Consider the following 14374-nt stretch of genomic DNA (forward strand, 5'->3'; position numbering starts at 1 on the left):
TGGCTGCGGTATTGTGTCAACGCGCAAAAAGCAGCGGGAATGTCGAAAGGCGGTTTCTCCTCGCTATTCTCTGCATGCGAGCACGTGATCATCACTCGATAACCGAGCACGGCCACTTCGAAGATAACTGAATGTGCGGGCATTCCCACAACTTTTTTCAGTGAAATTGCCGGGTGTTTTTATTATGGGGGATAAATGTAGTGGCAAACATTAATTAATGCTGAAAACGGATAAAGTAATTCTATAGGCCAATATAATAAGGTGTTTGCAACATGCTTTGATTGACAAAAGGATCACAAGGAACAGATGGAAAGTTTAGTGTGCAGGCGATCAACAACAGAAGAGCACAAGAAATGCAGCTTTGAGATACATGGCCAAATCAAGTGCCATTCCAGGTTGGTGTAGTCTTTGCTGGATGGCAGCACTGCTGAAAAAGCATAGAAATTTCCTGTTTGGCTGTAGGTCGCTATGCGTTTGAGCACACAGAAAACTAGCATGCGTTATATTATCTGCATTTGCATGAACATGACAGGTAAAGTCATACAGTTCGACCGCTTATAACATAACTGCTTGTAGCACAGGATCGAAGATACTGTGGTCTTTTCTGATTCCCATTTATCTTCTCGTAGAACTCGATGCATACACATACCATTTATAGTGCAGCTGCGTGAGATGAAATACGGCTTGTAATACGATTGCTGGAAAGTCCTGCAGACTTGCGAAGTAGCGAGCTTGCTTCTCAACAAGATGCGCTGGCCAACGGGAGAGTGACGGGGGTTATGTGTTGAAGGAGAGGCGGAGTGAACAAGGTATGGAGGGGGGCGAAAAGGAAATGCGGCACTAGCGTGCTGGCTCAGTGGGTGTGCGGGGGTTGCCTAGGCAATGGAGAAGTTTTTTGTTCGGATTGTTTGTCAGTGGCACTCGGTTCGCAACAAACGCATGTGCATTGTTGCTCTTTGGCTCTTCATTTGTGTGCGGAAATTAAATACACCCGCAGACTTCTTTTGGGCCCTGATGGTGGTCTCGGAAATGTCTTATTGGGCAGACCTTTACCATTTTGATGGTAAAATCAGTTGGTTGTTTTTTACAGCTCTAGCTTCACAGAGAAATCAGTCAAAAGTTCATTTCGCGATCGCCCGTCACAATACGCATTGTTGCGAGGTGCACATATCAGGTGTGGGACCTTGACTCCATGATGCTGTCATTTTAGATTGTGTTCCACAAATCAACAGTTTTGTATGTTGTCTACACGTGACATTTCACCTTTCCTACCAGTATGCCCCCATACAAACTTTTGCTATACGCACTTCGTGAGAGTAGCTGGCTGGTCCCCTGTGAATCTCACTTCATGCGTGCTGCCATCAGTTCAGCCTGTGTGTGATGTGCCGGATCTTCATGTATTTGTCTACGAGTATGAAGATATATAAAGGGTGAGCTTCCCTTAATGGCATGCTGCTCGACTCCCCCACCAGCTAGGTCTAACCAGCATTGTCTCGTCGGGAGTCAGCGGCCAGAGTTGCGATTTCATGCAGAGTTAATGAAATGCTTTGCAGTGGCTGTGTGGCACTTGGAACGCAGAGCAACCAGCTTACCCACGAAAGTGAGGGCAGATTCCACTTGTGTGCTTCTATTCCCAGACACATGCATCTGCTTGGTCTACAAGTTTAGCACGGACACAGCCTTTGAAAAATGTTGTTTTGGTTATAGTGTGGCACTGCTTATAGTGCAGAAATTTGTAACTCTGGCGACTTGTGTTATAAGTGGTCTATGCTGTATCCAGAAAGGTAATTCTATTTCAGCCTCTCTCATGTTTTAACACATGTAGGCCATGCATGAATCCAGTTTTACTGAGTGAGACAGGCAGCATCATACCAGGTTGAGGAAGGCTGTGGGAGTCTTATGTGTGCAAATATTTTATGTTCTTGAATCTTGAATATTCAGTCGAATACGTATTATTCACTATTAACTTCAATTAGAACTTCAACATTTGAAATCGTGTAGATCAGCGGTTTCGGTGAGCAGTGTTGCATTGCCATTGACCATAGGTCAGCAGTGCGGGAGAATACTCACTCACACTCACTCACCATAATTTTTCCAGGCCCCGCACTCACTCACATTCACGCTCACCTCCACTCACACTCGCAAGCACTCACTCACGGTACTCATTTCCACTCACTCTCTGGCACCCACTCACACTCACCTCCGCTTACACTCACTCGCACTCATCTCCACTCACACTCACTGGCCCTCACTTGCACTCACATCCGTTCACACTCACCGGCACTCACTCACACTCACCGACACTCACTCGCACTCACCTCCGCTCATGCTCACTTGCACTTGCCTCCACTCACTGTCACTGGCACTCATTCACACTGACTTCTTTGAAATGAGTGCGAGTGAATGTGAGTGAATGCACTCATGAATGAGTGTGCCACCCTTTGCCGCTGACAATTTGTGTTTATTCATAATGAGGCGTCTAATTTAGCACCTGTTGCATCTGGAGTGCACCAAGGCAATATATTGGGCCCAGTTTTATTTTTAATATACATTAACAATTTGCTGTCCCAATTACATGGTAACATCCGTCTGCTTGCTGATGATTGTTTTTATACCTCAAAATTAATTGCAATGATGATCACCATATACAAAGTTCTACCTTTTCTTGGTGTCAGGAGCGGCAGATGACTCTAAATGCCCAAATATCGGTAACGCTAACAGTAAGTAGAAAAAAACTGATACCTGATTTTACTTACATTAATAATCACACATCTCTCACTTGTGTATTTCAGTGTAAATGTTTAGGTGTCACTCTAACATGTGCTCTCTGATAAGAAACCCATGTTAACATAACCTCAAGTGGAAATAAATGTATATGCTGAGCACTAAAGCGGCTCGTCTTTCTGAGAAAGTGCTTTCGTCTTGCGCCTACAGATCCCAAGCGAGCCGGACAAGTCGGTATAATAATTTTAAAAAGCCGTCTTGGAGATGAGGTGCTGCGCAGCTGCTGTTCCCGTTGCCATGACAACGTAAACAGCCATCTGTGCCACCACTTTCATAAAGTATCGCCCGGCCGAAAGGGCTGTAACTGAAGGGCATCTTGGCGCTGGTATCAAAAAGAGCAGCTGCATTAACTCAACCAATGGGAGCCATGTGGAGATTCACACGGCAGTCTGGAACGCAAGCACGGTTGAGTGACCTAGAATCCTCCATGTCTAGGATACTGGGAGAGTGTCCAAAACGCCGGCCCCCACATGTGCCTTTTGTAAGGAATTGCCACGCTGTGCCGCTGCTGTACCAGACCCTGGGCTTTCTGCGACCGGGAAGCAAGTGAAAAGCCAGGGGCATCTGCTACACACTGTAGTTTTCTTGCATTCGGTTTCCATGCCAGAAACTTGGAAGCTATTTAACTTCAGTGGTGCTGTATAGCATGGAACTTACCTGTCTTTAAGCGTTGATTTAGTGTTAGGGCAACAAGATAATGCAAAAATCATGTGTCGAATGCCATCAGCACGGCCTAGTTCCGGTGCCAGAGTTCAGAAACAGTAATGTGGGAGCTCTATGTACATAGAAACATGCAAAATGAAGTCACGCGCACAAAAACAGAACGCAAACAAAGTTATTAGCATACGTAAGTGGGCAAAAGGGTGATGCATGCAATAATTAAGAGTAACAAAAAAAAAAGCTAAATTACTCGCACAGTCAACTGCAGTACTTAGGAGCAGTGCCAGCTTTGCTCTCCACTATGAGCTTTCCATTCGCGGTTTCCAGTGGTTTACAGCCATATCCAAATGTCTTTATTCGACAATTTGTTAGCCTCGACTAGTACTTTATCCAAAGTGCACCGAAAGAGAGCTTAAGGGAAAAGAGATAAACAGTAGAGACGGCCATAGCACCATAATCATGTTAGCTTATTTCACTTCAGAGATAGCTTGCAGCAACTAGCTTCGCCCTGCTTAGGCGAAGCTTGTATTAAATGCAGACATTAGAAATAAAAGCAATGCCAGGTAAACTTTATTCCACAAGGTTTTACACAAAAGGAGTCCCACAGAAAGAGACCTCCAATCTTTATATTTAGACCATGCCGAGGGACACGATAGCCGTTTAGCAGATGTGTACAACCTTTTCTTTTTATTTCGGAGTGATCTAAGTGATTTATTAAACCATGGGTTACGTTTGTCATTAGATATAGTGAGTAGTGGCACATATTTGTCTACTAGGGGTAACACAATATTTCTAAATGAATTCCAACTCACTTCAACAGAATGATTTGTAAATGATGGAAGAAACGTTTTCTGAAGGAAAACCTCAAGTTCATTGTTCATTTGTTCGTAATTTGCTTTGCTATAATCCCTTATAATCTTACGTTCAGCACCAGCGAATTTCAGTGGAATATAAATTGAGAACTGCAGTAGGTTATGGTCACTAAAGCCATCAAGTTGCATGACAGGGCTTATGCTATGTGGCTCTGTTGGGAGAATAAGATCTAATATGTTAGTACCGCGGGTAGGCTCAGAAACAATTTGCGTAAGATTGAACTCTAAACACAGCTCAATAAAATCACCTGAATCAGTGCTCGATGAAGACAAGCGAGATTCCTCTCCTCCCGCATGGGCGACCATGCGGGAGGAGAGGATGCTGGAGGTTACCTGAAACATAACAATGTCGCGCACCTGCAGTGTGAATGCTGGAAATCCCACAAGTTCCATCATCGACATGTTGGACTCGGTCACTGCCACTTGGCTGATGTTCACATTATTGCTCATTAGTAAACGTTGTCCTGTTGTGATTATTTTGTCGGTTGTGTGACCGATTGTGCTACCCTGCAAACAGTTCAAAAATGACAAAATTCGTGTACGTTCAAGGATACATGTGCTGCTTGGTGATGGTTTATCTGCCATGCTAATTGTGGCTTTTTGTGCTGTGCAGTTGACATGGAGATGGACCAGGGAGACTCGTTGCCTGTGCCATCAAAGCGACTCAACCTCTCCGTTGGGCCACATGACATGTCAGTGTCACACATGCTGCACCACAGGTGGGATGCTCACTTTAATGTGCATAGTAGAATATGGCTGGTACGCCCCCAATTTACACTGGTATTTCCCTGAGTCATATACCGCATTTATTCGAATCTAGGCCGATATTTTTTTTTTTCAAATATTCATATACCAAACTCTAGTCTGCTTAGATTCGAGGATCTTAAAAAACACGCCAGTTTGTAATTGAAAATAACTATAGTACATAGCTAGCGCCATCTAGAAAAGTCAGTATTGCAGCCTCTACTAGCAGCGCCAGTAGCCAACAGAAGTACACAAGCAACGTCGCCATAGAGTGTACTAGACAATGGTCCAGTGGGACGAACAGCACTCTCCCGCTGAGGCACCGCGTGTGGAAAAATTTTGCGAAGGTGCTGCGAGCGAACTGGATTGGGGCAGAGACGCACTTTGCGGCATATTCAATGTACAGTGCAGACCACTTACAATGTAACCGCTTTTAGCGCGGGACCGGTTATAGCGTGGGATTTTTGACCACCAATATATCTCCCATAGAACCAGGCACGTACCCAGGATTTTTTTTCGGGGGGGGGCCCACCACCTCCATCATCATCATCACCATCATCATCATCATCCGGTTTTATTTCCACTGCAGGAAGAAGGCCTCTCCCTGCGATCTCCAATTACCCCTGTCCTGCGCCAACCGATTCCAACTAGCGCCCACGAATTTCCTAATTTCATCGCTCCACCTAACGTTTTGTCGTCCTCAATTGCGTTTCCCTTCTCTTGGTACCCATTCTGTAACCCTAATGGTCCAACGGTTATCTAACCAGCGCATTACATGACCTGCCCAGCTACATTTTTTCCTCTTGATGTCAATGATAATATCGTCTATACCCGTTGGCTATCTGATCTAAATCGCTCTCTTTCTCTCTCTTAACGTTATGCCTAGCAATCTTCGTTCGATCGCTCTTTGCGCGGTCCTTAACTTGCTCTCAAGTCTCTGCCCCATATGTCAGCACTGGCAAAATGCACTGATTGCACACCTTACTTTTTAATAATAATGGTAAGCGTCCAGTCAGGAGCTGGCAATGTCTGCCGTATGCGATCCCACCTATTTTTATTCTTCTGAGAATTTCCTTCTCATGACCAGGGTTCCCTGTGATTAATTGACCTAGGTAAACGTATTCCTTCACAGTCTCTAGTGGCCGACTGGCTATCCTGATCTCTTGTTTCTTTGCCCGGCTATTTATCTTTATCTTCATCTTCTGCATATTAATATTCAACCCCACTCTTACACTCTCTCTGTTAGGTCTCCAATCATTTGTTGTAACTCGTCTGCATTGTTGTTCAATAGAACAATGCCATCGGCAAACCGAAGGTTGCTGAGATATCTGCCGTCGATCTTTCCTCCCAAGCCTTTCCAGTTTAATAGCTTGAATTCTTCTAAGCACGCAGTGAATAGCTTTGGAGAAATTGTCTCCCTGTCTGACCCTTTTCTCTATAGGTATCTCCCTGCTTTTCTTGTGTATAATTAAGGTAGCTGTAGAACCTCTGTAGATATTCTTACGCGAAGGACGAGTCAGTAAGACGAGAAACTATTTACAGAATATATTTACAACAACGGTTGCAGCGCTGACTGGTTAGATTCACAGCGCGAGCCCAGTTCGTTCTTCCTCCTCTTTTCTGGGGTGATGGCGCCTACGCGCCTCGTTCAAACAAACAAATACCACATGCATGTAGCAATATTTTCTAAGCTTTTTACGTAAGCGCTCTGTACTCCTTGATTACGTAGTGCCTCTATGATTGCTGGTATCTCTACTGAATCAAAAGCATTTTCGTAATCTATATAAGCCACATAGAGAGGCTTATTGTACTCTGCAGATTTCGCGATAACCTGATTGATGACATGGATGTGATCCATTGTAAAGTATCTCTTCCTGAAGCCAGCCTGTTCCCTTGGTTGTCACAATCTAGTGTTGCCCTTATTCTATTGGATATTATTTTGGTAAATATTTTATAAAATACTGGGAGCAAGCTAATGGTCCCATAATTTTTTCAATTCTTTAACGTCTCCTCTTTTGTGGATTAGTATAATGTCTGCATTCTTCCAGTTTTCTGGGACCTTTGCAGTCGATAGACACTTCGTATAAAGATCCGCCAGTTTTCCAAGCATTATGTCTTCTCCATCTTTGATTAAATCAACTGTTATTCCACCTTCTCCTCCCGCTCTTCATCGTTTCATGTTTTGCAGGGCCCTTCTGACCTCATCGCTAGTTGTAGGAGAGTTTCTGTATCCTGTTCACTACTGTTTCTAATTGAAGTATCGTGACTCCTCTGGGTACTGTATACAGGTCCGCTTAGAATTTTTCCCCTGCTTTTACTGTATGTTCGAGATTGCTGATGATATTATCCTTCTTATCTTTTAGTCCATACATCATGGTTTGTCCTATGCCAGGTTTCTTTTCTACTGATTTCAGGCTGCGTTCATTTCTTACTGCTTCTTCAGTCTTTCTCATGTTATAGTTTCGAATATCAGTTATTTTCGCCTTGTTCATCAGTTTTGACAGTTCCTCGAATTGCGTAACGCTGTGCGGCCGCCAGTCCCATACAACCGCGTAGAGCGCAGGACTCTGCGATTCTAGACGTACTGCGCTCACCGCGAAAGGTTAGAAAAACGCCCACATAAGCACAGCAGAGAAGTGGCTACGTGAGGCGGTTCCACCGATAACTGTAGAAGCGTCATTCAAAACAAGTAATTGTTCTCCACTTCCGGCGTCGTTTTCCCTACTTCCTTTTTAAATAAAAAGATGTTGATCCATAAATATTCTCATAAACAATGGTTAACGTTCTTATTATTCGCTTTTGCTTGCAGTTTGGTTGTTGCCTTGACTCTCTCCCTTAGTAGATCGCTTAATTTCTCAACTCCTTGCGATTTTTGTTTCCAGTTGTCAATTTTGCACGAAAAGTGCTATACAATTAGGGAAAAACAGACGAGGTAACGGGCGACAGCCATCTTGCTTATGGGTTTAAGGGTTATTGCAGGGTTTCATGATGGATGCTCTTTCACATTATTTTATTTCCCACCTTATCTAACCCATATCACGTGTATATGGTTCCGGGCATCTGCCAGCGTCGCGGCGAGCTGTAACTCAAGGAAATAATGAAGCAAAGGGAAAAGTTAAATGCAACTGACGTTTTCTCCGGCCGCAACTCGTTCCATGAGAGTACAGAGCAGCTGAGTAACAGCCACATCCCTCTCCTGGTCCCAGGATCAGCCTAGACAAAGAAGGTTGAACTAACAAAAGCAACAGCTATGCGCGTGACGGTTGAATAGATGCTGACAACTGAAGCATCTCGAGTTAATCGCGCGGACGCAGAATCTATGAGAAAACTGTCCTTCACATTACAAGAGATGCCGATAACTACCACCATCTAAAAGGAGTGAAAAAGGCAGCATAATGCTGACTGAGGAACAGCTGCCAAGTCTCAACATTGATCTGGTGGCGCTTTAGGAATGTGTGAGGAGTGGTGGCGTGGGTGCACATGGGGAGGGGGGGGGGGGTATGCCACTTGATTTCGGGGCCCCCTGGGTACGTGCCTGCATAGAACTCAATGTATAGGCGGACTGTTTATTGAGTAGGTGCGCAAATCAGAATACCGGTTATAGCGAGATTCCTTTAAGCGCGCGACCATGAAATTGGTGCACGGAGCATGGCCTTTTCTCGGAGGTGTTGAGCACAGCCCGCACGGCCACAGGGTTGCCAGACACGCAAACACGGAGAAGGGGGAGCGTGGGTGTGCCCGTAGAGACCAGTGGCGAAAAACGAAGCAAAAAGGAGGAGAAGGGCGGGAGACATTAGAGGGAGGAGGGCAAGTGTTTTCATCACTATAGCAGCGTCCCATCAGTAAAATGCATGTCTTGAATGAAAATGCACTCCACAGCCACACTGTGAAGGAAGTTGCGAGGCCTATGCTGCTGCGAGTGCTAATCAGTCACAAGATGACAAGAAATGCAGCTTTCACACTGCTGTTCTGCAAAATGAAAATGGGATTTGCCTGTTCTTTCAGTAAATAAAAGCATGTTGCCTTCATAAGCATTTGTTTGTTACAGTTAAAACTTGACCTAACAAAACACAATTTTTCAATTTTCCCGATCTAACTTCCAGTCCGCGGCAAGTACCCATAAGGTTCTATGTTGTCATCAGCCCAAATTAACAAAGCTAGCTTGCATTAAATCTGATTTAATAAAGCTTTTCCAGAAATATATATTTTTTTTTTTATTCAGCATTGATTCAGACACAGTGAAGGTCTTGGATGGCAAGGCTAAAGGCAGTACATTGTCTGCCTGACTAAGGCCCTGTCACCCATACATTGCTCAACAGTGTGGTAGCATATAACATACAGATACTATACACACATATCAATAGCGTGGATTAGACGTACATAGCATACATTGCAAACATACGTGCATTAAATACAACAATAACTATACAACTTTCTAAGCAGAAACCGTTTAGGATCAACAGAGTAATATAAACACACAAAAAACTATATATATATATATATATATATAAATATATATATATATTTATATATATATATATATATATATATATATATATATATATACCGTAAAAACCGGACTATAGGTCGGACCGGAATATAGGTCGATCCCCCAACTAACGAATTCTCAAAATGAAAAAAAAAAAATATTTTTCAATGGCAAAAGTACCGAAAGACATGACACCCTTACCTTGAAACAAATGCAACTCGGGGGGTTGCACAATGGTGAAAATATTTATTTAAATGCTGCTCGCATGTGCACCTGGCCAAGTTTTTAGCGATATCGCGCGACCATCGACCCGCGTGCTTGTCAGCACCTTATTAACGGCACTGGGCAGCAAAACAAATGAGATACGCGCATGTGTACACATGCTCTTACTTTCGCTATTTCGCCGCTCCGTGCCGTGATGATAAGGTGCCGACAAACACGCGGGTCGATGGTCGCGCGATACTGTTAAAAATTCGTCGGGTGTACAGTACACAGAAGGGCACGAAGTGCGCAAGCGCTACTCCGAATCAGAGCAACGCCTTTGATTAGAGTCGGATGACGAGTGCTTCTCGCTGCCCAGTCCTTAGGCGTGTGCGATCTCTACCGCTTTCAAACGGATACTTCATGTTCGCGCTGTGCCGCCAGGTTGCCGTGGGCTTCCGCGTACTCAATCGCCTTTTTCTTGAAGGCGACGGTGAATTGACGTCGGCTTCCGCTCCCGCTCATTTTGAAACAAAATGAAAGTACAGCCTTTAATTAATATAACTTCGCAACAATGGAAACGCAAAATGCCGGTGCCACAGCGTCGCCACGCCGCCATAGACGCCGCGCTGCTGCTGATGGCGATGGCGAAGGCGGCTGTTTACTTCATCCGCCCATTGTTGCAAGACTTCCGTAGTTTTTCCGCCAATGTCCGGTATATAAGTCGAAGGTCGACTTTTCGCGATGGTTTTTTGAAAAAAAGTTCGACCTATATTCCGGTTTTTACGGTATATATATACAAGCACAAAATGAAACGCACTTAAAATAATTGTACATAAGACACACAAAAAACCAATTAGCACAATGTCAATCAGAAAGGGAAAGCAAATATTTTTTCATGGCACTTTTAAAGCAGTTTAATGATCTGAAGTTTTGCGCGATAGTGATCGTGTTAGGATGTGCATTTATGAAGGATGGGACTAAGTATGCTAATTGTTTTTTACCGTAGTTCGTCCTGCAAAATGGAACTCTAATATGGTCATGCCTGAAATTGTATTGGGTGTAACTTGAGAGGTGGTTTTGATAAAAGATGAGTGAATTTTTCTCGAGTTCACCTCGTATGTGTATAGCGAGCTTAAGTTCGTACAGTTGATTAATTCTTAAAAGTGCATGCTTTATGAAGAAAGGTGCCGTGTGATCGCGTGGTCCAAGGTTCTCAACACAGCGAACTGCTCGTTTTTGGAGACATATCAATCGATCCAAGTTTGATTGGAATGTAGTCCCCCATACCAACAGGCAATAGCTAAGATGAGATTGAATTAAAGCATAATACAGGCGGAGTTTCAACCAAGTAGGAACAAAGTATCTAATTTTAAACAATATGCCTATTGACCTACAAATGCTAGAATGAATCTTCGTTACATGAGGTGTAAAACTCAGGTTCTCATCAAAAAGCACACCTAAAAATTTAAAAGCTGAAGTCCGCTCGATTACACAACTATTGAACTTCACACAAAAAGCACAGTCATCAGGCCTATTTCTAGGCTTAAAAACCACGTATTTTGTTTTATTGACGTTTAACTGCAGGTGGTTTGCTGATAACCAAACTGAAAGTTGACCTAACCAATTATTAGCTGTAGTTTCTAGCACTCGTAGACTGTCACCTGAGAAAAACAAACTTGTGTCGTCAGCATACAAGACTATGTCTGGAGTAAGCGGTATGTTTACAATATCGTTTACGTATAGAATAAAGAACAGGGGACCCAAAATTGACCCTTGAGGGACACCGAGTGCAATTTCTTTCTTGTATGAACAAAACCCATTATAACACGTGTATTGCTGTCTGGTAGTGAAGTAATCTTGAATCAGTTTCAGGGCCACACCGCGAACTCCGTAGTATGTCAGTTTATTAAATAGGATGGTGTGTTCAATGGAGTCGAAAGCTTTTCTAATATCCAGGAAAAGACCAACCGTGTATAGTTTGTTCTCGATGTTACTGAGGAGTTTTTCTTTGATCTTAACAAGTGCCATTTCAGTAGATCTGTGTTCACGGAAGCCAAACTGTTGGTCCACAAGGGCGTGGTTTTTATCTAGAAATTTAGTTAGTCTGCACTTTACGAGTCGTTCCAACACTTTTGAGAAAAGAGGTAGTATGGATATCGGTCTATATTTGTTTAAATCAGTGACAGAGCCTCCCTTATGCAATACAATCACTTTGGCAATTTTCATAGAATCGGGGAAAATGCCATTCACGAAAGCGCTGTTACAGATATGGCATAATGGAGCCGAGACAACATCAGCAACTGATATGATTGGTCCTGCTTTTATGTCATCAGTCCCTGCTGCAGTATCTTTTTTTAAAGCCTTAATAACGGTATACACTTCCATTTCAGTGCAGGGTGATAGGAAGATAGAATTGGAAGTCTCGTGGTTTAGAAATCTTTCAGGTGGCAGTAATGAACCACTAGAGTAGGATGACCCACCACCAAGTAAAAAATGATCGTTGAATTTATTAGCCAAGGAAGTTTCACTGTATTCAGTGTCATCAAACGTTAGAGTATTCGGGTTTGTGTTATGCTGGGTTCCTTTTAACCTGCGAACTGCATTCCATAATTTCTTTGGATTGTTTGATACCGTAGAAAACATATGTTCGTAATACCTGTATCTAGCTTTTTTGAGGTCTGAAGTCAACTTGTTTCTTATTTTCTTGTATTCATTTAGTATCGCAAGATCCCTGCACCGAATAAATGTATCAAATAATTTGTCACGTTTCTGCATTCTTTTATACATATCTCGAGTTACCCACGGCTTCCTAGCTTTCTTGTAGGTTTTTATTTGTTGTAGTGGGAAAGCAGCATCATAACACGATTTTATTATCTGAATAAACGTATCATACGAAATATTCGGATCATTTTCGCCATACACTGTAGACCAGTCTGTATTCTCTATCATGGAGCGAAAGGAACTCATATTTTCATCGCTAAAGTGGCGACAAAAAGAAAGTTGACTTCGAAAACGCCTTTTTTTGTTTAGGTGTCGTGGCAAAAAACAAAATACTGGCAAATGATCACTTAGATCAGAGGTGAGAATTCCCGAAAAAACATCATTTGGATCGTGGTTCGTTATACATATATCAATTAATGATTCAGAATCTGGCGTTATTCTGGTTGGCGAACAAATTGTGTTAGTGCAATTATAAGAATGTAGTACGTCAATGAATTGTTGAGTGTGAGCAGTACGTAATAATAAGTTAATGTTCATATCGCCAACCAAAACAACCGGGAGACTCAGATCAGAAGCATATTCCAATATTTTGGTAATGAATTCAATGAAATAATCAAGATCACCTGAAGGAGGATGGTACACTGAAGCAATAAAATATTTACAACATTTTACAGCAATACACTCATAGGAATCGGTAACGCATGAGAATTCGCACAGCAGCTCGTAGGACAGATCGTTTTTCAAATAAAGTGAAGTACCTCCACCACGGCGGTGTTTACGATAAACACCTTCACATTTATAACCATGAAATTGAATAATATCATCCGCGCTTGTGAACCACGTCTCGGTAAAAGCTAGGACTTCGAATTTATGTTCTAAGGATTCCAAATAAGCTTCCGTTTCCATATATTTATTTTTCAGGCTCCTAGCATTTAAATGAAAGATAGATAGCTTGTTATCTTTTAGAAAAAATGGAGCATTTACGGCAGAAGTAAATAAAGAACTGTCATAGTACGCTGATGCGCATGTACTCGCCATGAGAAAAAGTATTCTGTAACGCCCAGAAGCCACAAGAAAATCAGCGTATCAGAGATAAATCAGCTTCGCATGCAATATGGATTGCGCGCTCGCCCTGAGCCCTGCGCACGAACAGTTTGCCGTCCCTATGCCAAGCGAATTGGTAATGCTTCTCCTGACATCGTAGCTTCATTTCCCACAGAAGCTTCTTGTTTTCTGGTGTCAGATTATCAAGGAAGTAAACATTCGATTTCCTTGCTTTCAAATCATTCTTTTTTGTCATCCATTCGTCCCGCGTGACACGGGATACAAAACGGACGAGTACTACAGGTTCTTTGCCTGGTTTGGGTGGAAGCCTATGCATACGTTCAACATCTGCACGAGACAGTTCGGCAAGTTGCAGTGTTTTCGCTAAGTTATTTACTTTGTCAAGCAGTACTTCATTGTCACTGTGCGGAATACCATGAATTTCCAAATTGTGCTGCCTACTATACTGCTCAAGTTGGTTAACTTGCTGTCGCAGTTTAGAAATTTCTTCTTTACCATTGTTTACCTCAGCTTCTTCGACCTTTTTTTTCAAAGCAGCTATCTCTGAAGAATGTGTTTTCATTGTAGCCAGCACTTGATCGTACACATCCGAGAAATGCTGTACAGTTTGCTCTAATTTGCCTACTGTGTGCTTTAGCTGCATGAGTTCTTCAACTTTGTTCATAATGGCCGGTAGTTGCATCAACTGCTTGTTAATTTCAGACAACATCCGTTCAACTCCTGAAGCTTGCTCGTGTTTCTCTTTTCGCACGTCAGCGGCGAGTCGGGCTGCTAATACAACACACGTCTGACATTTCCAATTATTCTTCGTCACGTCATCTTGTGCCTTAAACGC

At 42.9% G+C, this 14374-nt stretch overlaps 1 protein-coding gene across 8 annotated transcripts in view; it reads left to right on the plus strand.

The window, feature by feature from the left end:
• Positions 1-14374, plus strand: part of LOC135917019 (P2R1A-PPP2R2A-interacting phosphatase regulator 1) — a 45727-nt gene that overhangs the window by 16627 nt on the left and 14726 nt on the right. For all 8 annotated transcript variants that reach the window (XM_065450499.2, XM_065450498.2, XM_065450504.2 and 5 more), the window contains exon 9: positions 4930-5035. In XM_065450499.2, coding sequence (XP_065306571.1) covers positions 4930-5035 — 106 coding nt within the window. The remainder of the gene's footprint in view (positions 1-4929; positions 5036-14374) is intronic.

The sequence above is a fragment of the Dermacentor albipictus genome, chromosome 1 (assembly GCF_038994185.2).
Source record: "Dermacentor albipictus isolate Rhodes 1998 colony chromosome 1, USDA_Dalb.pri_finalv2, whole genome shotgun sequence".
In the NCBI taxonomy this organism is placed as follows: Eukaryota; Metazoa; Arthropoda; class Arachnida; order Ixodida; family Ixodidae; genus Dermacentor; species Dermacentor albipictus.